Source organism: Amblyomma maculatum, chromosome 9 (genome assembly GCF_055883805.1).
Source record: "Amblyomma maculatum isolate TAMU_Amacu chromosome 9, ASM5588380v1, whole genome shotgun sequence".
In the NCBI taxonomy this organism is placed as follows: Eukaryota; Metazoa; Arthropoda; class Arachnida; order Ixodida; family Ixodidae; genus Amblyomma; species Amblyomma maculatum.
In genome coordinates this window covers 132,503,361-132,529,798 of record NC_139352.1, presented here as the reverse complement: position 1 = coordinate 132,529,798, position 26,438 = coordinate 132,503,361, and the positions used below count along the sequence as shown (strand labels likewise).

At 47.1% G+C, this 26,438-nt stretch overlaps 1 protein-coding gene across 1 annotated transcript; it reads right to left on the bottom strand.

Moving 5' to 3' along the window:
- Positions 1-649: 649 nt before the first annotated feature.
- Positions 650-2,514, bottom strand: LOC146180398 (uncharacterized). Its single transcript, XM_084579961.1, has 4 exons — positions 2,172-2,514; positions 1,787-1,846; positions 1,559-1,618; positions 650-824 (listed from the first exon to the last, which is right to left on the bottom strand). Exons 1-4 carry the CDS (start codon positions 2,269-2,271, stop codon positions 700-702), a joined length of 345 nt encoding a protein of 114 aa, XP_084436087.1. The 5' UTR covers positions 2,272-2,514; the 3' UTR covers positions 650-699.
- Positions 2,515-26,438: the final 23,924 nt, after the last annotated feature.

Genomic DNA, 26,438 nt, shown 5'->3' with positions numbered 1-26,438 from the left:
TGCGATGAGCCTCACATTCTTCCAACTGCTTCCTCTGTTTTAAGAAAGGAGGCCTGTCCATTGTCACCTTTGCCTCATTGCAAAGATTTTCAATCAAGAATCCCTTGTCGACCATCACATGATCTATGTATGGCATGCACATGTTCAAAACATCGGAACGAGCAGTCAGCTGGGTATCAGAGCTGCGGCCTCCATATGCATGGCCAAAAATGCTTATCAAGCCACTAGGAGCACACCCTACAAGAATTTTCAGCGTGTAGCCCTTTTTGTAAGGACTATACATCAATAGCCGAGAAGTAAGGTCGCCAGGTCTTTCAATGGGCACTTCTGTGCAGTCAAGAATGACTCTAGTGTTCTTGTACTGCTTGAAATACACTGTGAGATTTTATATTACCGATTCTTTTGAAGCAAAAAGACTGCTTCAGCGAGTGCTCGTGAAAGAATACACACGGCATTTCTTATAATACCTGCAACAGTTGTTCTGTGGATGGAAAACAAAAGAGACAGGAAGCTAAAGTTGACATTGTGATACAACTTGGTAAACACCTTTAACACTGTGTCCTCGTCACTCAGTGCAAACCCTCTTGGTATGCAGAGCTTGCGGGGAGCTGAAAATTCAGCAATAATATTCCTCAAGAGCTGCCTGCAGCCTAGCCCTGTCAATATACGAATTTTCTCCTCATCCTGTACGAGCTCGAATCATAGCAGGGGCTTCTGTCGACCACGTTCAAAAGGTGGAGTGGCCTGTACACAGGCATCTCTAAGTCTTCCAGCCTGCATGCATACCACTGAGGCAAACTGTTGCAAAATGCTATCTGGGGGCACTGTAAAGAAAGACATCTAATATATTTAACATTGTCACAATAAAGGCTCTCGGTACTTTCAGGTATAACAGAGCTCCGGATGCTGCCAGCATCATGTCAGCCAACAAGAATGTTTAAGCACTAGTGCACCATCTCTCAAAACAACAGTTCTAGCAAACTAAGTAAAGCATTAATTGGGAATATGTCATGCTCTATTGTGCTCTCACTGCAGAATGCCTACAAGAAACATGAAACATCATGAAAAATGAGCTTATTGAGGTCAAAATGCATTTGATTTAGAAATGGCCATTCTGTTTTAAAAAAGTAACATATGAGGATAAGTAACCTAGTGAGGCACGTAACAGGTAATAAAACAATCCAAATAGCAGCAACATAATATTTTAATGACTTTGCTATTTGGATATTTACCTTGCAGACTATATGACATCTAGTACAGCTTGTAGCAAAGAGAGGCCCAAAAATTTCCAAAAGCTTTCAAGTTCTTTAGTGAATATTTGCCACGAAAACAACACCCAGCTGAATGGCTTTCTGGCTCTCAACCAAAGCAGCAGTTGTTTTCTTCACTCTGTTAAAGCAGCTGTTAATAATAAAACATCAAGATAAACCCCTTGCTGAGGATGAAAACTCTTTCAAACATGCCTGTTAGTAACATGTAAGTTGAAATATGACTTATGAATATTCATCCAAGAGCCTTAGTGAACCTAACAGCTCAAATTTGATTACTTAAAACATACCTTCCATCACCGCCTCTTCAAAGGCGTCATCCAAGGGTCCTTCATGAAAGCACACATCGGCTGTACGAAGACCAAAATTTTATTATAAAGCACTTTCAACTGCACAACTGCATGCAGAAAAAAGTAACAAATATATCAATGGCATAGCAGTTTGTCATGCAAGTTTATGATCTGCATGCCGATGTCAGTCTACTTGTTCAAGGCCTACAAATTATATTAAAAACATACCTTCAATCACTGCCTCCACACTGTTAGTATTGGAACAGCCTTCACCAGCACATATGTTGCCTGCAGCGACCAGAATTTGGTTAGTGATTTGAATTCCCCTTAAAAGTTCTTTTCAGTGACATACTTCAAAACAAAAGCCAGTCACTGAGTTAGCAGTTTCACACACTGCACAAAACTAATGCGGTACCTGCGATAGGGCATTTATTTGGGCAAGTTCATACATCAACACAGGATGGCAAAGAATTTGATGGCACAAAAGACTGGTGTCGTGTTCTTCCTTGCCCCGTAAGTTGTGGTTTTCCTCTTCTTAAATACGTCTTCAAGTAATAATTGCATGCATCCTTAATCTGCTAGATAGATTATTTCAGTTGACATTGCAGTATACCTTGGTCTGCTGTCACCTCGGAAGCTTCGACAAAGTGGCCATCATTCACACCAGAACTACCTGCACAGTGCGAGTACATTTCACATAACAGTGGCCCCATTCTTAAGTAAATCAAAGTTACCCAAAGTGAGTGTCTTGAAGGAAAGAGTACTGTGGTAGTAATATTTTCATGATGTGATCTTGCTTACCTACACCGCTGTTCGTCATATATTCCTGTAGTTCCAGCTGATTTTGGTGAACCGTTCTGCTCGCTGTAAAAATCGATTAATATTGAGAGAGATAAAATAGTTTAGCAGCATTTAGAAGCAAACATATACCTGGTGGCTTGCGAGGCAGTTTTGGGGCGTCGAATCGCCTTTGTGGCAAATTCTGGGAAGGCACAGCATTCTTCTTTAATATTATTCGCCGGTACGCTTCAAAACAAGAATAAGCATCACGACATGATTTGGGTTGAACTCCAAAGCAATTCACAAGATGCCACCTAACTGTATTAAATAAACTGTAGGTTTTAACATGCTGAAGCGACACACGAGCTATGAGGTACATGTAGGACTTCGGGCACAAGATGCTGCTCCTCTGGGAGTTTGCACGCGAGGCAGCAATTGGCTTACAAATACGATCTCATCGTACTTACCCCCCTTCCGAAAATAAGACATCGTGCCAGCTTCAGTTAATAAATATTGCACAACTTAGTTTAGGCCACCCGAAGCTCTTCAAGTGCCCCGATATCGTACAGCACATGGGCGTTTCTGTATTTTCGTCTCAATCGAAATACGGCAGCCGCAGCCGGGATCGAACCAGTCACGTATTACGAAGGCTAAATCCACTGCGGAAATGAACATTATCATTGCTTTTAGGTGCTCCGTAAACCCTTCATTATACGAAGCGTTTTGTAAAATCAATACCAAGTTGATGACAGCGCCGACGAAGTCGCGACTGCTACAGGAATGCAAACAGCAACAGCGTCGCTTCATGGAAAAAGCGCACAGCAGCTTCAGGCGCATAGGAGGCGTCAAGAGCATAATATGACGGCACACAACGAAAGAACGCAAAAAAAGAAAGAGAGAAAAACATGAGCCTATTCTTCGTTAAGGCGTACAAGTCATCAGGTACGATAGTGTAACAGCGTGACAGCGTCATGTGGCACGTAGACAGACTTGCGTCGTGACTGTAACATATGTCGACACTAGGCGCCTTGTACACCTCCACGGTAATAAATAATACCCGCACAAATAAAAACGATGGGCAGTCACAAAACACTCATCTTCTGTATTCGGTTTCAGAAGCTTGAAGTCCTCTTCAGTGAAATGTTTGCTGCACACCATAGCGTACCGGGAAGGAGCCTTTCAATTTTTAAGCTTTACCATCCATTGTTTGCGAAGCGCCTGATCCTCTGGATAATAATGAAAGCTTATGTCTGGTTCAGTACAATATGTAGAACACTGCGGTACCGAACAATACCGCACCATGGCGATCTGGCGTACTTCGCGATGCCTTTTTTTACGACCGACCGCAGCATACCAAGGTAGATATACAATGGTAGCGAAGGTTCCATAGGCTCCCATTGGTCCAAAAAATGGCGGCTCATGGGCACCGCCATATTGGGGGGCAACTACGTATGAGTGACGTTGAATGACGTCACGCATACGTATGTTTTTAGCGCGAATTTTAAAGTGGTCTTTTTATAGAACCCGCCTTTTCAAGCCGGTATCTCATGAAGGTTGCCTTTCAGTGCGCACCAACCTTTTCCAGTCAAATGTGCTCGAGTTCCTGCTAGTTATGGCCTTGGTAATGTGCAATTCGGAACCCAATGAAAGTTACTGGCAAAGAAGGCAGCATAGAAAGGCAGCAACACTTTCAGACGCTGGCTTATCTTGGCTGGCTAAGAATGCAATCATGCATGATTCGTAGGGGAAACCTTTGTGGAAATACTGGTGCTAGTACTTTTGAGTACAAGGTATGATGCACAAAGCACAGGCTCAAGTGCACAGTTTGCAATACAGTGTACGGCAAGTATGGTTTTCATATTCATGCTTTATTACAGCAACCAAACAAATACAGTGATAAAGCACACCAACAAAAAATACACGTCACAGGCAGCTCAAGCAGTAGTTTCTTTAAGCTGGCTATTCATCTTAATGGTCACAGTGCGGATAGAAAAAAGCCCTGCAGTTCCACGAACGTTGCCAGGTAGGAAATTGAAAAGCATAGAAGACAGTGCTGCTTCAATTGAGGCAAACATGACATGACATAAGTAGGCGCATCAACACGGGTCGTAGCTTTTTTGACGACAGATACGCAGACGGTTCGAAGTGCTTGAAAAAAAACCCCGCAAGTCTCGCAGCTGCCATGGTGTCTTCTCCAGGCTGACGTTGTGGTAGCACCCACGCTCACGCTCGGCACCTGGACGTGATGCAACGTGCACGTTATTCACAATTGCGCCGTAAGGAATACTGCATACTCCAAACGCCAGTGCGTCATTATTCCTGTCAATGCTAACTGCAGTACATTATATTTCCATTATATCTGAACTATGGTAGTAAATGCTCGCCCCAAGCTCTCAGCGCCTAAGAGTGCGGTTACGTACGCTCGTCCTCATGGCATGCGGGTAGCTATACTTTTCTATGGTTAAGATTGACGAGAATGAAGTGCGTTTAAAGTTACCCTAACGGTCATGCATATGCAGGATAGCAATAAGAAGACAGACAGTAACTCCTGAGTGAATTCAGTTAAAGCACCCTCAAGGCCGCGCATATACACGTGGCTGAATTTTGATACTACCAGTTGCGAGGGTCAAATTGGCTTCGCGGTGTTGGAAAACTATACAGTGTTGTGCTCAGACTTGTCAGGCAGCACAATTGGTTTTAAATTGGCCTTGCGGTCAGTGGCATGCGCGTGGTTGCTCCTGAGAGCCCGGTATCAAGTTAACGCTGGTGATAGCCGGCTGCATGAAACTCACCATAAATCAGACAAATGGTGGGCCTGGTGGGCCTCCTTCGCACAGCTCAGCACTTAAAGTGTGTGCCCTGTAGTGTATTACATAAATATCACCGAAAAAATGAAGCCACGTGCGCACGAACTGGTTACAGAAACAGAAGCCCAAAGATACAGAAACAGAAGAAACAGCCCAATGAAAGCATTCGGAGCATACCTAGAGCAGACGCCTTGTAGCAGACGACACTGACAAGAGCTCACCTGTGAAAGTCCAGCTGGAAGCGGTGTAGCTTGACACCGACGCCACTGTCCATGCTGTCGCAATGTGCCACGGCGCATCGTTTCTTCACACGCCGCAAGCTCATCTTGAAATAAAGCGCTAAGCGCTTCAAAAGAACAGCGCGAAGCGTGCAAAGACGGAAAAAGACTTCGCACTGGCCGCACGTCGAAGGAAACGACAAAAACCGAGAAAACTGCCGCAGCGGTGCGGCGGGGTGCAAATTTTACAAAACGGTGACAGAGACGCGACGTGCAAGGACGACGAAAACTTCGCAAAAGGGGCATTTCGAGACTGGCGATAAGAAACCGCTTCGTGAGCTCCCGCGGCCACTGTGGCTGGGTGCCGAAACAAGGCCTGCAAAGTCAAGCTGCAAATGCACCGCACACTCATCAACAGGGGGCGTAACAAAAACGTTGCAAAAAATTAAAAATGGGGAGTAATGTTTTGCTAAAATAGTTTACCTATTTTATAAAACGTGGCATTAAAATGTGTACTTCTTTATGTTGTTTTATAGCGTTTTTATTTGTGCTTTTGAATTTCATTATCTAAGTGTTTTGGCCCCCCCAAAGTGGCTGTGCTGCTGTCGCGCTGGACCGTTTTTGGGCCCAGCCTTCGCTACCATGTATATATACCTTGAGCATACAACAAAGCCGCGTTGGCGGCCCGTCGTCTGCTTATCCACACAACTGCCACGACGCTGTCGCCACCTACAGGTCGATCTCGCGGCGAATAGGCGCCGCTTCCGTCTTCGCCTCGCAGGACTACGCTCCGTCGTCCGTGTACATACATACCGCCGGCTTGGGACGCTGCCACGCCGCCCTTCTCTGGCCGGCCGCCCGGCGAAAAAGCCCCGAGCCATGCTTCCGACGCGCTTATCTACCCTCGGTCTCGCGCCGATAACATGCCGCCCCCGCTCCGGGCAGCTCGCTCATGCGTACTCGCGCTGCCCGGGCGGACGCCAACACAAACAGAAAAAAGCGCGCGCGGTTTGAAACGCCAAAATGGGCTGTGGGGACCCACAGTTTGTAGACCCAGTAAATACGGTTAAGGATGTCCCTAAAATTTTATTTTCTCAGCTTTCTTCGATTGTAATGACATTGCCAGCTGCTGCGCCTGGCGCTTATGGAGTAACGTCAAAAATGTTAAAGATCCTCTTTGAGGTTTGTCCAAATTCCTTGTTAGAGTTGCTAAATTACTCCATTATTCATTCTTGGATACCTAGTGACTGGGCACTAGCCAAAGTGATTCCTTTACTGAAACATAATGGTGGTGCCTATACTTTGGAAAATATCAGACCAATATCTTTAACATCAAACTTGGTAAAATTAATTGAAAGGGTCGTACTCCAACGGGTTACCGAGTTTGTGGAACAAAAACATATTCTTAGTCCCTGTCAAATCGGAATTCGCGCAAAATGTTCAATATGGAATGCGCATACCGACTTTGAGAGCCGAATTCTTTTTGCGCGGCGCAAAAAAATGCATGCTGCATTGGTGACTCTCGATATAGAGAAGGCTTATGATATTGTAGAACCCCGAATTGTATTGCACAGATTAGAAACTCTACGTTTTCCACAATATTTAATTGAGTGGATATCTAGATTTCTACAAAACAGACAATTTTACTGTTCATTGAAAGGTGTGTATTCTGGCAGGTATCAAAAAACCAGAGGTGTTCCTCAAGGGGCAGTTCTCTCGCCCGTGCTCTTTAAAATTTTAATGAGTTCAATTCCCACTCATCAAGACGTTCGCACTTATGTCTATGCGGATGACATCGGGTTCTTTACGGCTGCACCTGACATTCAATCCCTCAACAGGCGCCTGCAATCGTACCTAAGCTCCCTTCAGAATTGGCTGTGACTTAAGATTTACATTAAACGTTAAAAACTGCGCTTTCCTTGTTTTCCAAATTCAGGATCTGGTAACTCTTGCTCTAACATTTAAGCAGGAAATATTTGCTCAAGTTAAGTATTTGAAGTATATAGGGGTGATTTACGATGACCATCTGGCATGGAGGGATCACATTGAACATGTTGCAGCGAAAGGGGCTCGTACTGTGGGTATGTTGCGCAGGTTAAGCAATCCAAGGTCTGGGATGCGGCGAGACGCTCTCTTAATGATTGATGTTATGTGTGTCCGCCCAATCATAGAATTTGGATCTGTGTTGTTTTCTGGTTCACCTGCTTACAAAATTCGTCCGCTTGTTCTTTTAGAGCGGGAAGCGCTTAGATTATGCCTTGGGCTCCCCAAATTTGTGGCTAACAATGTATTATACCTTGAAGCCAGAATACCACCGTTGTTAGCAAGATTATAACTCTTGACTGTTCAGACGTATCTAAAGATATATGAATCAAAATTCCACCGCTCCCTATCAATTTCTTGTTGCGAGCCAGACTCCTTTTTTGGAGTCAGATGGCCTCGCTTTCGTAACCCGCAGGTAATACTAGTGCAAAATCTTTTACAACCTTTACACGTAGTCCTTTCTAACGTCCTTCCAACAAAATTAAGTGCATCTTCGGTTCAAATGGTCTATCATGACATTTTCCCAAATAGTGCAGAACACATATCACCTCACATTTTAAATGGATTATTAGAAGATCATTTACAAAGTCTTCCCGTTAGCATAATGATAGCAACTGATGCTTCTCAATTTCATGGAAAGGCCGGCATTGGAATATACTGTCTGCTTTTAGACTGGGCTTTTTCAGTCTGTCTTTCGGATTTTACCCCAATTTTCCAGGCGGAATTGCTGGCGGTGGTGCTTGCTCTGCGCAAACTAGACCCACCATACTCAACAGTGGCTGTAATTACAGACTCTTATTCCTTGTGCTTGTCGCTTTCTTCGAATGTGGATTCGCCAATATTAAACACATTTCTTTCGTTGCTCCCCTCACATTTTAGCCTCATACATATAGTGTGGGTACCAGGCCACAGTAATGTGACAGCCAATGAGGTTGCTGATAGACTAGCTAAAGAATCTCTGAATGGCCCTGTGTTGCCCATCCTCCCGGCAACAGAGTACATAACATCTGCACGATTTTGGAGGCGTTCCTTATTAAGCACGCAGTCTGGATCTATTTTATCATCGGACGACTACCTGCTCCTGAAGTAGGAAATCTGGGTAAGAAATCATGTCATTCAAGGCAGATTGATGTCTCTCTAACCAGGCTGCGCTGTCGTATTCCGCCCCTAAATTTCTATATGCACAGGTCTGGCTTGGCGCTTTCTCCCGTCTGCGCATTCTGCGGGGAACCGGAAGCAATAGATCATTTCTCGCTATTTCGCCGCCGTTTTACTATGATGAGAAAACGGTATTTAGAGAAGCCGTTACAACAGCTGGCTCTTAATTTGAGCATCCAGATTTTATTATCGTTCGGTGCCACCATGCTTGGGTACAGACACAGGTCTGTTTTTAACGCCATTAAAAACTTCTTAATAGAAACAAAACGTCTGCCTTGCTAATATGCTTTGAATTTTTAATCTGTACATATAAATTTTAGTATTCTCCTACTGCGTGCGTTAGTATTTACTCTTTTTTATTTTGGTTTTTCATATTTACATTTCTTTCTCTATTCCCTAGCATTTCTATTTATTTTTGCGATGTAGTTATACATCTCAAAATCTAACATCTCTCCACCCCAATTCTTGGCCGATCCCCCTGTTTGGGTATGTGCCATCAAATTATAGGAGAACTACAACAACAACAAGAGGAAGAGGAAGTGCTTTGGCGGTGGTGGTGGTGGTGAAAACATTTATTATTATAATACATATAGGTATGTACACTAGGTGGGATGCCTAGACAGGCACTCCACTGGCGTTTGCCGCAGCCCGGGCGCGCTGCGTTAAGACCTTTTGGGCCTCTAGGGTGCAGCAGCCGGACAGGGTCGCCTCCCAGTTCTTACGGGTGGGGTTGGGGATAGGGGGCAAAGATGGGGTTTTTTGGCAGGCCCACACCATGTGGTAGATGTCAGACACCTCCCCACAGTGCGAGCACAGCCCGTCGAATTGCGGATCAAAATGTTTTAGAATAGCCGGGCACAACATTGTATTGGTGAGCAGGCGCAGGAGCACCCGCTCGTTAGCCTTCCCCAGCCCTTTGCACGGGGTGGGAAGAGTTTGGTGCGTAGATCTGTAATATTCACATATTTCTTTAAATTTGTACACTGGGCTGAAATCAAAATCCCGGTCCGCGTCGGGTCCCGTGGGAAATGCCCGGAGAGAAAGCGCGCGGGCGGCGGCGTCGGCTGCCTCATTCCCTTGGAGACCTTGGTGACCTGGAGCCCAAACGAGAGATCAGTACGCGGGATTCGAATCTCGACTGCAATTTTTGTATATGCGGTAAGCTAGAGGAGCAGTCCACCCTTGCTGGACGTTCCGACAAGCCCCTCGCGAGTCGGTTATGAGGTATTTGGAGGAGGAGTCAGAGGCTGCGAGGGCGATGGCAACCTCTTCTGCGTGTGTTGGTGACTGGGCCTTGAACGTAAGGCCATCTACTGTTTTGCCCTTGTGGATGACCGCGGCTGTGTACCAACCCCTAGGGTTTGGGCCGGAGACATCCACATAGAAAACTCCTGGTTTGCTTCCATAATGGCGGTCCAAGGCTTCCGCCCGCGCCAGGCGCCGACCATTATGGTCCTCTTTGGACATGTTGGCGGGGAGAGGCCGCACATGGAGGGCGCGTCTCCATTTTTCGGGAATGCGACATCTCTCCTCTGTGAGTTGGGTGTGTTGGATGTGAAGTCGGGCAAGAAGACGGCGACCCGACTCTGTCTTTGTTAGACGCGTGTACTGATTGGTGAGGTGGGCCTCCCGAAGCTCCTTGAAAGTATTCACCACACCCAGCGCCATGAGACGGCTGGTAGAGGTGGAGACCGGGAGGTCCAGTGCTCGTTTCATGATTTTACGGAGGATAACTTCGAGAGTATCCTCCTCCTGTTTCCGCAGGTGGAGGTAGGGAGTCGAATACAAGATTCGACTGGTCACGAATGCGTTCGCCAGCCGCAAGGCGTCCTTGCATCGTAACCCACCGCGCTTGTTGGAAACCCGGCGGACCATGCGGCCCACCTGGTCCGCCACCTGCCGGAGCTTGGCGAGTATTGTGTCGCATCGTCTCTGGTTGTGTATAAAGAGCCCAAGAACTCTGATTTCCTTAGATTCTTGAATGGGACCGCTTTGCAAGGTGAGATTGATTTGAGTCGAGCATGAGCGCGAGGGGCGCAGATGCACGAATTCAGATTTCTGCGGTGAGCATTGGAGACCACAGCCGCGGGCATAGCGGTCCACTATGCTAGCAGCCGTTTGCAGGCTTGTCTCCATGTCCCCCAGACGCCCTTGCGTGGTCCAGAGGGTGATGTCGTCGGCGTACAGCGCGTGCTGCACACCTTAGACCGCACCCAACAGAGCAGGCAAGCTCATCATTGCAACGTTGAATAGCAGAGGGGACAGCACTGCGCCTTGCGGAGTGCCCCTCGTGCCGAGCAAAAAAGGTCCGTGTTCTTGATACTGTATTCGGATATAAGACAGTCTGTCTGTGAGAAATTGTTTGATGTAGTTGAAAGTGTTCGTGCCGCAGTGAGTTTGACTCAAGTGCGTGAGTATGACCTCGTGTGTTACATTGTCGAATGCCCCTTTGAGATCCAGGGCGAGGACGATTTTGTCGTTTCTTGTGCATGTGATGGGGTTCAGTATTTCGCGGTCGAGTTGAAGCAGGACATCCTGTGCGGATCTGTGTGGGCGAAATCCGAACATGGTGTCCGCGAAAGTGTTGTGCTGTTCAAGGTACTCAGACAGCCGATCCCGCACCATCGTCTCCATCAATTTGCCCACACACGAGGTGAGAGAGATGGGTCGGAGGTTGTCCGTGTCGACTGGTTTCCCAGCTTTGGGAATAAAGGTGACGAGAGCCGTCTTCCATTCAATGGGAAGGGGCGTTTCCCCTGTCCAGATGGCATTGATATAGTCAAGAAGGCACTGGTGCGCCGTGTCAGGGAGGTTCGCCAGAAGTTTAACGGTGACCTTGTCCCTGCCTGGCGCAGTGCCCTTCTTCATTTTGGCCAAACTGGCCTGCAGATCGTGGAGCCGGAATGGGTTATCCAACTCCGAGTTTTCCCTGCGTGCATAGGAATAGGCCGATCCACGGGGGTCCTGAATTGTGCACAGGTAGCGATCGCGTAGCGCCACTGCCAGCTGCATTGTGTTTCCTTGGAATGAGTGCATGGCTTTGTGTAGGTGTTTTTGCGTTTCCGTGCGTGTCTGTGTTGGATTGATGAGGGCTCGGAAGAGCCGCCACGTGTTGCGGCTCGAAATTTGCCTCGCCGCCGTGTTGCAACGGTCCACCCAGTTAGAGTCAGCGAGTTGGGCCGCGTACTCTGCTGCCTGCCTGGTGAGATCCGCAATGCGAGCTTTCAGCTTCTTGTTGTGTTTCTGACGCTTCCAGCGGCGCGTGAGGCCACGGCGTGCTTCCCAGAGATGCAGGAGGTGGTTGTCCACGTCCGTAACTACCTGTGTGAGCTGTATTTGTTTCTCATGGGAGTGAAGGTGCGCCATGACTGACTGGGACCAGGTCGTGTAGCCCTGCTCTGTGATGTTCGTGTTAGTTTCTGTTGGGAAATTTTGGCGAAAGGTAGTCCAATCGGGGATGCGGGCTTTCGTTGTGGGGCGCTTCAGGGGGCGTGTGTAAACGGTTGTGTTGAGGATACAGTGGTCGCTACCGAGGGTCTCCTCGGTGTTGATCCAGTCTGCGTGTCTTATGTTGCGAGTGAAGGTGAGGTCCGGGCATGTGTCTCGGGTCACCGAGTTGCCTACGCGGGTGGGAAATGCTGGGTCGGTGTGGAGGGTGAGGCCCAATGTGGACGCCAGTTCTGCCAGCATGCGTCCACGCACTTCCTCCTTACGATAGCCCCATAGCTGGCTAGGGGCGTTGAAGTCACCCACAATCAGCAGGGGATCACGACCCGCCTCTTTAAGCGCACGGCTAAAGAGGCCCGCGAAGGTCACTCGCTTTATTTTCGGGGAGCAGTATACGTTAAGCACGTGCAGGGCAGGATCCGATCGCCTAAGAGGGAGGATCCTCACCATCATGTATGAATAGGGAATGTTGAGATCGAGGTCAGTTTCGGTGGCTGTGTATGATTTGTGCACGAGGAGACACGACAAAGGGTCATGCTGGAACGTCGCGTAATTAGTCAACTTGGCTGCCGCTCCTGGCTCTTGGAGGGCGACCACGGCGGGCAAAGCCTCGAATGTTTCGAGGTAGAGACGCAGGTTCGCGCGTTTCTGCCGAGCCTTAAAGCCTCTACAGTTCCACTGCTTTGGCGCGCCAGCTGACTCCAATTCGACCGGTTGTTCTTTTGGAGCGAGAAGCTCTTCGGGTGTGTCTGGGACTTCCAAAATTTGTTGCCAACAATGTGCTCTACCTTGAAGCCCGGATTCCACCCTTGATATATAGATTACAAATTCTAACCGTTCAGAAGTACTTAAGTATATATGAATCAGAGTTTCACCGATCTATGTCTATTTTTTGCTGTCAACCGACCTCTTTTTTCGGTGTCCATTGGTCTAAATTTCACAACCCGCAGGTTGTTACGGTCAAAAATTTGCTGGACCCTTTAAATGTTTCCCTTCCTAGTATTCTACCCATACAAACCATCGGTTCACCTATTAAAATTGCCTTTGACGACATATTCCCGAATAATGCTAAAAACTTATCATCCGTTATTCTAAACGGATTATTAGAAGATCATTTAGGAAGTCTTTCTGCTAGTTTAGTTGTAGCTACTCACGCATCTCAAATTAATGAAAAGGCGGGTGTGGGTATATATTGTCCACATTTAGACTGGTCTTTTTCTGTCCGGCTTCCGGACTTCACCCAAATTTTTGAGGCGGAGTTTCTGGCGGTGGTACTCGCTTTACGGAAATTAGACTCCTCTTTTTCTAAAATGGCAGTAATTTCCGACTCTCTATCCTTGTGTTCATCTCTCTCTTCGTCGGTGGATTCTGCAATAGTAAAAACCTTTGTCTCCCTGATCCCTAGACATTTGAAAATTGTACATATGGTGTGGGTACCAGGCCACAGCAATGTGACTTTAAATGAATATGCTGACAATTTGGCAAGAGTCCCTTAATGGCCCCGTATTATCTATCCTTCCGGCGACCGCGTACATCACCGCAGCGAGGTTTTGAAGAAACTTTCTAATAAATATGAAAAAATGGACATCTTTTAAGATCTGATGACTACCTGCATCTAAGTTATTCTTTGAATAGAAAATTATGTCATTCACGGCAACTTGAGATTTCTCTAACAAGGCTGCGATGCCGTATCCCACCTTTAAATTTCTATCTTCACAGGTCTGGTTTGGCAATGTCTCCCGTCTGCGCATTTTGCGGTGAACAAGAAACATTAGATCACTTTTTATTGTTTTGCCGCCGCTTTACTACGCTGAGAAAACAGTTGATGGAAAGGCCATTGCAACAGCTTGGCCTTAGTTTAAGCAGCCCGACATTGCTATCATTTGGCGCCACCATCTTTGGGCACAGTCACAGGTCTGTTTTTACCGCCATGCAAATTTTTTTACTGCACTCAAATCGTTTGCCTTGCTAAATATTTAAGCATCACTTGTTCTACAATTATAGTGTCAATCTCGCGTGAGTGTTACCACTTTTCATTTTATATTTCACTTATTTCCCGTTTTGTTTCCTTTCCTCTACCCCTCAAATCATTTTTTTTCTTTTATGCAAGTATATTAAAAAAAATTCTTTGCTACCCAATTCTTGGCCGATCCCCCTCTGTGGGTATGTGCCATAAGTTATTTGGACAACAACAACAATTAAGCCACCACCGCTCCGGTTCTGCTTGCGAGCAGTGCCCGCTACCAGTGCCTGAATCCCCACTTAACAGATATAATGGTTGCTGCCTGGGTTTAATTGCAGGTTGTACCACTCTAGACCTTCTAAGTTCTTGGAAATTGTGAGGTCCGGAGATGTGTCCTTTCTGACACTATTTCCTATCCTCGTCGGGCTGTCTGGGTTGTTATTCAGTGTGAAGCCTTGCTCCTGAATATCTTCCCATAGTGTCCTGCCTTTGGGGCATTGTCTACTGTAACCCCATGCTTGATGTTGTGCATTGAATTCACCTACTATGAGTAGCTGTTAAGCTCCGCATATATTTTTAGCCTCTTTTATTAATGCTCGGAATCTGATCTTTTTCTGCTTTGGGGAGCTGTAGACATTGAAAAGGAAATATTAGGCTCTGTGATGCTCCAGGCTAATACCTCCACGAACGCGTGTTCAATGTCCCTGGATCCTATCTCCAGCTGCAGAGCTGCCATAGTTCTTTTTACCAGCGTTGTCACCCTCGTTCTATCTTTTTTGTTACTATAAAAAGCATGGTATCCTGCTAATTTTGCAGGACCCCCTGTTTCCTGCAGCGCTTTTGCGTGAGGATGGTTTTCTAATTGTTTATGATGCTGTACCACTAGCCTCTTTTTCCTAAAAACTCTGCAATTCCATTGCCAGATCAGATTTAATAGTTAATATTCTTCGTTCTGTCCATCTTGAAGCTGAAGTATCACTTCCTCTGCTTTTTGCTGCCACCCTTTATTGGCTGCCAACTCCACCTGTATTAGGCTAATATTCTCTGCCTGTTTTTGCATCCCTTCATTTTGCTTCTGAATCTGTGCATTTGTTCATTTGTTTCATAAAATGTGTGAAGTTTGTGATTCCACTCTCTAGCTTCGTGAAGCCATTTTTCAATCTTGGGACCCTAGTTCCCAGGTCTTGCGAAAACCCCGTGTCATTGGTTTTGCCCTTTGCCGGCGGTGGTTGTATATGCCTCATGTCCTTGTCACTATTAGCTCCCCTCTAGTTTCCACCTACTGTTCCTGCTACAGCTGTGGATTGCTGCGTCTGTGTTTGTGCCTGTGTTGGATTCTGCTGTTTCTCAAGTCTACGCATGGTTTCGTCTTGTTTTTCTATTATCTTTTGCATTTCCTCAATTTTCCTCATTAACCTATTTTCTCATCCTGACTATTATTCCCCTTACCTGGTTGCGACACCTCTGCGAAGCTGATGCTTTTCTCTCCCGGCGTCTTGTCTCTTCCCCATGGGTTGTCGGTTTGATTGGGGTTGGCTCCGTCCTCGGTCTTTTCTTTCGTTTGTTGTGGCTAATGGGAGCTGCTTCTCCCCGCTGACTATCTCTTGTCGTTTGACCTGCTTCTCCTTCTTTCTCGATCTCCTCCCCTTGCGGAACCCATCGAGATATGCCCTCCATTTCCCTCCCCGAGTCTTGGGAAAGAGTCCTCTCTTATTCTGTACTCGGATCCGTTTTTGTTTATTGGGGCCATTCTTGTTCTCGCCTCCATCGTTCTTCCATCTACATAATTTTCACCCAGCGCCGCTTCTTAACGATGTATGGAGTACGGTAGATGGATTTGCATTTGCTGCCTCCTACGATCTGTCCCTTGCCGCACATCTGGCGCACTGGTTCGCACCTGTTCCCATCCGGAGGGTTTTCCTTTCCGCACGTCCTACATTTGATGTTCGTCGGGTCCGGGCATACGTCAGCTTTGTGTCCCATTCTTACGCATGCGTAACATACCTCGTACGTTTTCTTGTACAGCCAGCATTGTATGCAACTCCCCCGAAAATGATCCATCTCGGAACTTCTTCCAGGGCGAACATTATCATCACAACCTTAGATTCTTTCCCTAGACTTCTGACTGTGTAGATTTCTGGATTATCTTCTCTCTTCTGTCATCTTATCATATTTTCTTCCGTGAGAATAACGGGACGTCGTATATCACTCCCTTGCCGCATTTCTGTGGTGTTGCAGGATACGCCGTAACCTATCTGCCTTCCCCAGTGACCTACAGTTTTTTCAGGATCAGATATTTCAATCTACGGCTTTCGCTAGTCGTGGCTATCAGAATCGTCTGTTGCTTCAGGTTTGGCTAGACAAAGTCCTTGTCTCCTTCCTCTTTCGGGTTTATACCCGCCGCAAGCTTGATTATGTCGCCCAACGCCAGCGTTCCGTTCGTCATGAGCTTCGCCAGGCCTCCACGCGACTTATAATGAACTCTTCGGCTCTCTATAATGATATCTTATACGAACGTGCTGTTTTTCTACCGAGTTCACAGCCATCTTCATTCCCTTCTGCTTGGTTAGCACTTTCTCTTTTTCTGCTTATCGACGCGCTTCCTCCAACCGCATGTTACGAGCCTTATAGTTGACGAACCACTGCTTTGGCACCTCGCGTTCCTCGGGTTTTATAATTTTGCCTTCTACGACGATTTCCATTTTAAAATTGTGGCTCCAGGTGTTGCGCGAACTTCGCCTGCGCAGCAGCGCTGGCTGCTGCCGGCTCACTAGGCCTCGTTAGGCTTAAACTCCCCCGTGGTTGGAAATTACAATCTTTCCAAAAAAGGCGGAAAAAGGTTTACTTGCCCCGAAACATATTGTCTTCGTGGTCCTCGTGACTTTCGCAGTTCGATACAACAACGATTCGAGGTCGATGGCACAATTTATCGCTGATATCGGTGTCAAAACACGGAGCTCAAGCCAGTCCGTCCGTTCACCTCAAGCGCTGAGAGCGCGTCCAAACAAGAGGCAATCTATGTCGATGCAGCCGAAAACGCGGTCTGTAATGCATTCACGATTGTCAATAAATTATCAGGGTCAACAGCTCACGGCAGGTTCGGTCGTTACCAAAGATCCTGAGGAAGCTGCGATCGCCCTCGCTATAAACTCAACCTCAGCTCTTCATATAAATAGCGACTCGAAAACCGCAATACGAAATTACAGCAGAGGCAGGATATCCCCTGTTGTACTCAAATTGCTGCTTGGCTCTCAAACGACTGACCCTTCAATACAGCTAATCTGGACACTAGCACATCGCTTCCTTTCTGGTAATGAGGCCGCCCACAGCTTCGCTCGATGACTCGTCAGCCAGGCGTCGGGACAACCCCTCATTAGGTCGGCAAGAGACCGTATGGTTTTCTATCAAGAAAAATACACTACACTTCCGTCAAACACGTACCCTACACCCTCCGGGACAAAACTCTTGCAAAGGCACAAGAGGTTACCTAGCGAAAATTACAGACGCACTCCTTTCCAAATCCAGCCACCCACCCAAATGCATACCCTGCATTATACACCCAGTAAAAGTCAGGTTCTTCTCGTTCTTTTTTAAATCTTCCGCACCTCTGCAAGGTGCTCCTCGATTCGGCGAGCGACGTGCAGTTCACACGCAAACACACTGAGACGAAGGCCAACGAACTTGCAGTAACATAACGTGAATTAACTTTATATAACAAGGACACGAAGCACTGGGTACAGAAAACTTATTCACACCAGACAGAGAGGCGACACACTTTATAAAAGAGACAAAGAATAACTAACCGCAAAACGAGCGCATCACTCACTCTTTTTAACGACTTTTCAGTTGGGGCCTGCCTGCTACGCTGTCTTCTCCGAGCGAGAATCGAATCAGAAACAGAACCGTCGGTGACTGCGCGGCGCGCTCTTAAATAGCCAGCGCCGAACCTTCTAGATGCGGAGGAGGGACGTAAAACAGCTTAGCGCTGCCAAAGCTATGCCTTCCCACCTTGGCCTTCTGGAGAGGCCTCGAACTTTCTCGAACGTGGTTAACACGTGCAGCCCTCCGGTGCGAAGCGAGGAGGAGGGCCGGGACCGTGCGGGGGAATGCACGCTTGACTCCGCGCATGGCGATGAGGGCGAGAAGGCGCTGCGCGGTGGCCGAGATGACGCAATCGGTCGCGTCGCTTTCTCGTAACTTGGAGAACATTCCATCGCCGATGGAGGCGAGACGAAGTGGCGTCCATGTGCTGCGCGATGTCAGCGCACGTTAAAGATCCCCAGGTGGTCGAAATTACTCCGTAGCCCTCCAGTACGGCTCCTCTTTCTCTCTTTCAACCTTCAAACACGCCTTCCTCCCTTCCCTTACGGTGTGGTTCAGGTGTCCCCAGAAAAGTGTGTGACAGATACTGCGTCTTTCTATTCCTGTGAACCAATTAGATTAGATTAGTTTTACTGTCGCTCAACACATACGCAAGCAAGAGCTATAGCAACCTCCTATGCCACATCAATATCATTACTCTTAATCGATAGTGTCGAGATCGAGCCCCCTCCCCGTCAACCACAACTGCTAAGGTGCCTTCCCCCTTTTTCCTCCCGCCGAATCTACAAATGCGACCTGCTCCCTCAGCTTCCTTGAATATGCCCCCCTGTTCGCGAGCATTTTGTTGAAAGTGTCGTTTCACTAAGAGAGTGTTACCGAGCACTCCCTGATCCACCAGAATGGATTACCTTGCTTGATGTTTTGGTGTCGCTGAGAGAATTTTAATCCGTGTTTGCCAGAGCCAGGCTTTGCGTTTTATGCACTGTATTTCTGATTTCACTTTCAAATGTAAAAGTCGGCAATAACGAAAAAAAAAGCCGGGGTGGTGCAGTGGTAAGACGCCCGACTACTGTGCCGGAGTACCCGGGTTCGAACCCGACCTCGGCGGCTGCGTCTCGATGGAGGCGAAACGAAGAGGCGTCCGTGTGCTGTGCGATGTCAGCGCACGTTAAAGATCCTCAGGTGGTCGAAATTACTCCGCAGCCCTCCACTACGGCTCCTCTTTCTCTCTTTCCACTTTCACTCCCACCTTCCTCCTTTCCCTTACGGCGCGGTTGAGGTGTCCACAGAAAACAAGTGCGACAGTTACCGCGCCTTTCCCTTCCTATAAATCAATCAGTTTTTTTTCCTTGAATGTATGCGTTCCAGAGCCTCTCAGTCTTCTCTCTTTATTTTATTCCGGGCGCATGTTTCTCGGCAATGGGGAGCCCCGCCGGGGTGGTGCAGTGGTAAGACGCCCGACTATTGTGCCGGAGTACCCGGGTTTGAACCCGACCTCGGCGGCTGCGTTTCGATGGAGGCAAAACGAAGAGGCGTCCGTGTGCTGTGCGATGTCAGCACACGTTAAAGATCCCCAGGTGGTCGAAATTACACCGCAGCCCTCCACTATGGTTCCTCTTTCTCTCTTTTCACTTTCACCCCCACCTTCCGCCCTTCTCTTACGGCGTGGTTGAGGTGTCCACAGAAAAGAATTGAGACAGTTCATCACCTTCTCGAAGAGGGTGTTGGACAGTTACCGCGCCTTTCCCTTCCTATAAATCAATCAATCTCGGCAATGGGGAGACTCAATACACTTTCGTGCCTTCCACCCTATGGTAGCCTGCATGCCCCTTCCCCTAACCGCATTCAGCCTCGCTTTTTCCGAAATTACCCTCCCCACCCTTGTGGTGCTGAGCCTTTCTAGCTGCGAGACATTTACCGCCTCAATTAGTTCCGCAAAGTATTATGCATTCCCATAGCCAACAATCTCTTTGTGGATGCCTTGATAGGCAGCCCCAAATCCCTCTTGATACTATTTCTCATAAGCGCATCAATATTGCTCCTTTCTGCCGCCTCAAGTTCAAGTGAGGTGTCGCATAGATCACTCTACTTGTAACAAAAGCCTGAACCAATTTAATCAAATTTTTCTCTCTAAGACCTCTTTTCTTACTTGATATTTTCTTAAATAGACCCAAAGCATGCATGACCCCCCAGGGGTGGTGCAGTGGGTACGGCGCTCGACTACTGTGCCCAAGGACGCGGCATCGAAACTCGGCCCCGGCGGCCGCTTTTCGTTGGAGGCGAAAAGCAAGGCGCCCGTGTGCTGTGAGATGTCAGTGCACGTTAAATAACCCCAGGTGGTCGAAATTTCTGGAGTCCTCCACTACGGCGTTCCTCATAGCCTGAGTCGCTTTGGGACGTTAAACCCCACAAACCAAACCAAACCAAAGCCTGCATGATATAGCCTTCCAGCTTTTTGATGATAACAGCATTATGGTCACTCGCCTGCAGATGTAATGTAAGCCCAGGAACCTAGTAGTCTCGACCTCCGGAACCCGCACCCCAGCTACCAGAATTTGAATATTTGAAGGCGGTTTATTTGTAAGCGTCATGTCTTTGTATAGGAATAATTCTGACTTTTCCGGAGAGCACTCCAGGCCCCTTTACGCCGCGTATGCTACTCAACAGTCGGCTCCCGCCTGGAGAGCTTTCCTACTTTCTCGATCACTGCCCTTATCTATCCACAAAGTAATGTCATCTTCATACATGCTGAATTTAAGGTTCGGTTTACCAAGCGCCTTTAGCTGCCCTGGAAACTTCCGCATGACCATAATAAACAGCAGGGGTGACAGGACTGCCCCCTGCGGTGTTCCCCTACTTCCTAGCTGAATCACTTCTGAAGTGTTCTCCTGAAACACTCTCTCGGCTCTCCTTTCCCTCAAGAAATCACTGATGTAGTTATAGGCTGTTACACCTACTGCTACCTCATTCAGTCCCTCTAGGACCGCCGAGTTACAATATTGAAGGCCTTCTTTAGATCTAGCCCTAATATAAATTTCACAATTTCATGCTTCAGGAGCAGCGTTATATCCTCCGTGCTAAGGTGCGGCCTAAAACCGAGCATTTCATTCAGCCATAGCTCATTCCTCTCCATAAATCTAGATAACCTAGTCTGCACTACATGTTCCATAAATTTCCCGATGCACGAGGTCAATGAGATTGGCCGAAGATTCCTATTCTAGGTTCCTTTCCTGGCTTAGGAATTAGTATCACCTTCGCCATTTTCCACTGATCAGGAATTTTCCCCTCCATCCAGCATAAGTTCACAAATCTACTGATATCCCTAACAGAGCTATCCTCTAGATTTCTTAGAGTTTTGTTAGTAATGGCATCCGTGTCCGGTGCCGACCTAGCTTGAAGTCTAATTATTTCGGCCTTTATCTCCGCCTCTGTAAACCTGAATCTAATTCCAAATTTTCTTCCCCCTCGCAGTCTTGAAGCTGTATCGAGATGGCGTCCCCCATATATGTATCCACCAATTTTTTCATGAATGCCTGATCACTGAGATCCCCACGCGCATGCTTAACTTTGGCCAGGTTTACCCTTGTCTGCCCTTTGGATTTTTCCGGGTTAAGCAAGTGCCTTAACAAGTTCCGAGTTATAGGGAGATTCATGCTCCTTTCTATATGCACATTTACTGTGCCAGTGCTGTTCGCACAGCTTGAAGGCATAGTCTTCAATATCTTTGTTTAGTCTAGCCAAGCGCCTTTTCAGAGTGCGATTCCGCCGGCCTTCCCTCTTCAGACGGTGCTCCATGCTCTCTTTAATTGGCCTCCCCCATATGCAACATCCGGGGCGCTATCCCCCGCAATTTTCTTGGTGGCACCCTTGACATCCTTCTTGAGGTTGTCACACCACAGCTCATAGTCTAAAACTATGGACTCATTTATTTATTGTACCCTCAGGGCCGAAGGCATTACAGAGGGGAGTGGGTTAATTATGATACAGAACAATGAATGTAATACAGTGAAAACAAGTAGTACAAAATAAAATTCCTCCAGAATAAAACAAACAACATTCACAAAGCGTAAATAACATAAAATAAATGTACACAACACAGTGGAAACAGATATAACATATGGTCAAATTCCTTCAGAATAAACATTGTTAGCTATTGCGTCATGAAAGCTTTTGTTATCTGAAATGGCTGCAATATCGGGGGGAAGGCGGTTCCATTCCACAGATGTGCGGGGAAGATATGACTGAAAAGAAGATTTGGTGTGACATGTTCGGATGCCAACCTTGTGGCGGTGATCGATGCGATGTGAAATGTATTCTGGGGGTGATATGAAACAGTCGTGAAGTGCAACGTGATGATATGGCTTGTGAAATAGCGTTAGGCGACCAATTTTACGGCGAGATTGTAACGGTGGGAGTGAAACGTTAGATTTCATGGCTGTGATGCTTGCCGTACGATTGTAATTTGAAACAATGAAGCGGACGGAATTATTTTGGACTAGTTCCAAATAATATATGAGGTTTTCATGTGTAGGTTCCCATATTGATGATGCGTATTCATGTTTAGGACGTATAAGTGTTTTATACAGTAAAGGCTTAAGAGATGAGGGAGCGGCAGAGAAATTCCGACGTAGGTATCCTAACATGCGGTTAGCGTTATTAATAATCTCTGTTGCTTCTAATCACCCTGAAGCTATCCTCCTCGGTCACATACTAAGGGGCCTCCTTCCTGAGCTTAAGATTACCTTTCAAATCCGCCCAGACTATCAGCACACAGTGATCACTTCCAAGGTTTTGCCCTGTATTGCGCCACTCCCATTTAGCTATATTCTTGCTGAACGTAAGATCTGGAGATGAGTCATTTCATGCACTATTACCCTCCCTCGTTGGGAACTCCGGATTTGTCATGAGAGTTAATCCCAAATTGTGATAATCCTTCCATAACATTCTCCACTTCATTTGTTCTCTATCATACCCCCCTCAGGGTGGCATGCATTAAAGTCCCCCATAACTATCAGGGTCTGTATTCCTGCTACCTTCAAGGCTTTTCCAATAATGGCCCTAAACATAGTCTTTTGTTGCCTAGGTGGGCTATATATGTTTAGAATGAAAGTGTTAGAGTCGCCCTTCTTGCCTGTAAGAATTTCTACGTCGCACTACAATTGATAAAACAGGCAGAGAAGCGCGGGACGCTCTTAGAGCGCCAAGAAGAGCTATATTTGTCACTGAGAGTGATAGATGCTTTGCTAACACATTTCTGCTCGACTGATATGCGAGGCTTCCATTAATTCCCGCGCGGTCTGATCACGGTGCCTGTAAAAAACCTCTGTGTTACGACATAAGGCTGTGCAAAGTTTCTTCTTTTTCACTACTTCACGATTTTGCAGTGGCTTACCAGGTATCCTTCATTTTTAACCCGCCAAGAGACGAGACACAGAGAATAAAAGCGAACACGACGAGGCAGGACTACCAACTGAAGATCTGTTGAAGGAAAGAAGACAACGAAGGCTCGCACTGAGATGCACGCGCACAATACCCAAACCAGTGAAATGGCAGAAAGAATTCAAAGTCATGACCTAACTATCGATTTATCTAACAGATGGAATTCTTTACTATGGAGGTTAACCAACGCCTTAGCCACACACGTGTAATTAGTCTTAGCAATGTAAAATGCCGCAACTATCTCCCGACAGAATGGTTTTTCATTTGCGTTGTAATACGGAAATTGTACACAGGGTTGGTGGTGCCTCATTTTGCAAGCCGAGCCAACGTTTCAAAAGGAGATCTGTCTTCTTCAGATCAGTCACTCATCGCCTTTCAGTGCGAGTACCCCTGTGTATTTGCCCCCTTGACTACATCACGCAGGCTGCATAACCATACTGACAAATCAGTCACGCAAGACATCCGCAAGGCCCGAACAGTTTTTACTGGAGTACCAGTGGCCCTGCCTCCTCCTGCTACCTATACCGCCTTTATTGTTATGTTGTGAGCTGTATAAATTCGGCCCACTGCAAAGACTGGGCGTTCCTTTCCGAAGCCGTTACCACGTCTTACGTATACTGCATTGGGTCGGAAATCGTGTCATGACTACACTACTATAGCGATATTAGATTGCACGGTGTGATAGCAGGTAGCGAAGCACTGGAAGTTGTAGGCGAGTATGTCTACTTAGGACAGGTAGTAACCGCAGATCCTGACCATAAAAGGGAAATAACAAGGAGAATAAGATTGGGATGGAGCGCATTTGGGAAGTATTCGCTGATTATGACTAACAGCTTAGCAGTATCGCTCAAGAGGAATCTATACAACATTTACCTATACGCACCTATGGGGCTGAAACGTGGAGGCTAACGAAAAGGGTTCAACTTAAGTTGAGGACAACGCAGATGATTATGGAAGGAAAAATGGGGGGGGGGGGGGGAACGTTAAGAAGTAGAAAGCATGCAGAATGGGTTAGAGAAATAACGCAAGTTACTGATACTCTAGTAGAAATAAACAAGAATAAATGAACATGGGCAGGGCATGTAGTGTGAAGAGAGGATAAGCGACGGTGGTTTAGGGCACACTCGATTCCAAGAGAAGGAAAGTGCAGCAGGGGGCGGCAGAAAGTTAAGTCGGCGGATAAGGTTAAGGAGATGATGGTGTCTTAACACAGCTGTCAAAATATCCGCTTTTCCACGCTACCAAATCTACGGTGCTTTTTTTAAGAGCTCAAATGAAACCAAACCTGACATATATACATACCCAAGTACAAAGTTTTATTTTGCTTATGTTTATTTGCATCCATGCAGCCTTGCCTGGAAGGCGTGTTCCTCACAGTGTCGTTAACGGAATGTGCAAGTTCCATATTTTAGGCCCTCGTTGGTAACGCAATTCCACGGAAGAGAAACAATCTTTAGTTGTTGTTGGAAACACGAAAGCGGTTTTTCGGAGTTAAAAGACATTTTACCACTTCGAAAACTTTGTGTCTAACTCGAGGGTGGATTGCTGATAGCCTAATAGTATCTACAAGGGAGTAAGCCGAGGTTGGCAGCACCACGCATTCATCATGAAGAATTATTAGAGCGTTGTAATATTGCCACTACAGTTGGTCGGTCCCTGATGAAGTCATGCTTGATCCTTGATAAACTAATGGTCGCAGCAGAGCTGTTTGCTTCCGAAGAACTAATCACTATTCGCATAAACTTATTTACCTCAGCTCATTGTCCTCCTATTTTGAGGAAACCCAGTCCCAGGCGCACGTGGACCACTTAGCAAATACAATATTATAATGTCACGACTCAAGTCACAGGGAGCCGTGAAGGTACACGAAGCCGAGGACCAGAGAATAAGGTCTGCTTCTAGTTCCGATCACAGAGTCCAGCACCAGCGCGCCTCTCGAGCCAATAAACACTTCGTCGTCGTCGGCACCAAGCACGGCAGTCGCGCGGCGCTAGGCACGTGGCATTATTCTCCCCCGTGAAAGAGAAACATCGTCCCGATGACAAGGTTAGAGGAGACAAAAAATTAGATTTAAGGTGAACTGTACAATACCTCAAGTCTCACTTGCAGGAAGCGCTCAGTCACGCTAAAAGTACGGCTTTAAGCGCACCACATGCACAATTTCAGGCCGCTGACGCCAAACATTGACGGTCACAGTTCCATCTGGAATAACTTCATAATTAACGCTGTTTAAGCGGCGCAGGACTTTATAGGGTCCAAAATACCGGCGGAGCAGTTTCTCGCACAAGCCTTGGTCGCGCACGGGGGTCCACACCCACACTTGGTCCCCTGGCTCGTAGTAAACTTCCGTGTGCCGGAGGTTATAGTGTCGAGCGTCGGTGGCATGTTGCTCCTTGATGTGCAAGCGGGCCAGCTGACGGGCTTGCTCGGCCTCTTCTGCGAAATGGGCGGCATCAGGTTCGACCCCTTCATCCCGCACGGGATCATCGCGTCCAACATCGTGCACGCCTCCCTTCCATATACGAGACGGAACGGCGTAAACTTCGTGGTTTCCTGCGGCGTCGTATTGTAGGCGAAGGTGACATACGGCAGGATCTCGTCCCACATTTTATGTTAAACTTCGATGTACATTGAGATCATGTCCGCCGAGGTTTTGTTGAGTCGTTCCGTTAGGCCATTTGTCTGAGGGTGATACGCTGTTGTTGCGCGATGCTCGGTATGGCTGAGAGTTAAGGTGTCCCGCAGTAGCCGTGCTGTAAACGCCTTTCCTCGGTCAGTAATGATGGTCGACGGTGCGCCGTGCATGAGCACAATGTCGTTCATAAAGAATCGAGCAACGTCGCCGGCAGTACCTTCGTTTCAGCGTAGCGTGCTAGTAGTCTGCGGCGACTACGATCCACTTGTGTCCGTTCGATGATAAAGGAAATGGGCCTAAAAGGTCCATGCCCACTTGCTCAAAGGGTATGAGGGGTGGTTCGATAGATTGTAACATGCCGGATGGCTTGAGCGCGGGTTTTTTTCGCCGCTGACATTGTCGACACGTCTGTACGTAACGTCTAACGCTCGGAGAAAGATGTGGCCAGTAATAGTTCTGCCGGACTCGGTTTAGGGTGCGTGTAAAGCCAAGATGACCTGAAGTTGGTTCGTCGTGGCAGGCCAGGAGGATTTAGTGCATTGGATCAGCCGGTATGACTAGCAGGTAT

Bases quoted from the DNA above. Each gene is read 5' to 3' on its own strand.
- LOC146180398 (XM_084579961.1), bottom strand. From the start codon at position 2,271: ATGGGGCCACTGTTATGTGAAATGTACTCGCACTGTGCAGGTAGTTCT. The intron at 1,847-2,171 runs GTATACTGCAAT...TGGTCGCTGCAG, and splicing joins CGAGGTGACAGCAGACCAAG to GCAACATATGTGCTGGTGAA. The intron at 825-1,558 runs GTATGTTTTAAG...CTTTCTTTACAG, and splicing joins TGAAGAGGCGGTGATGGAAG to TGCCCCCAGATAGCATTTTG.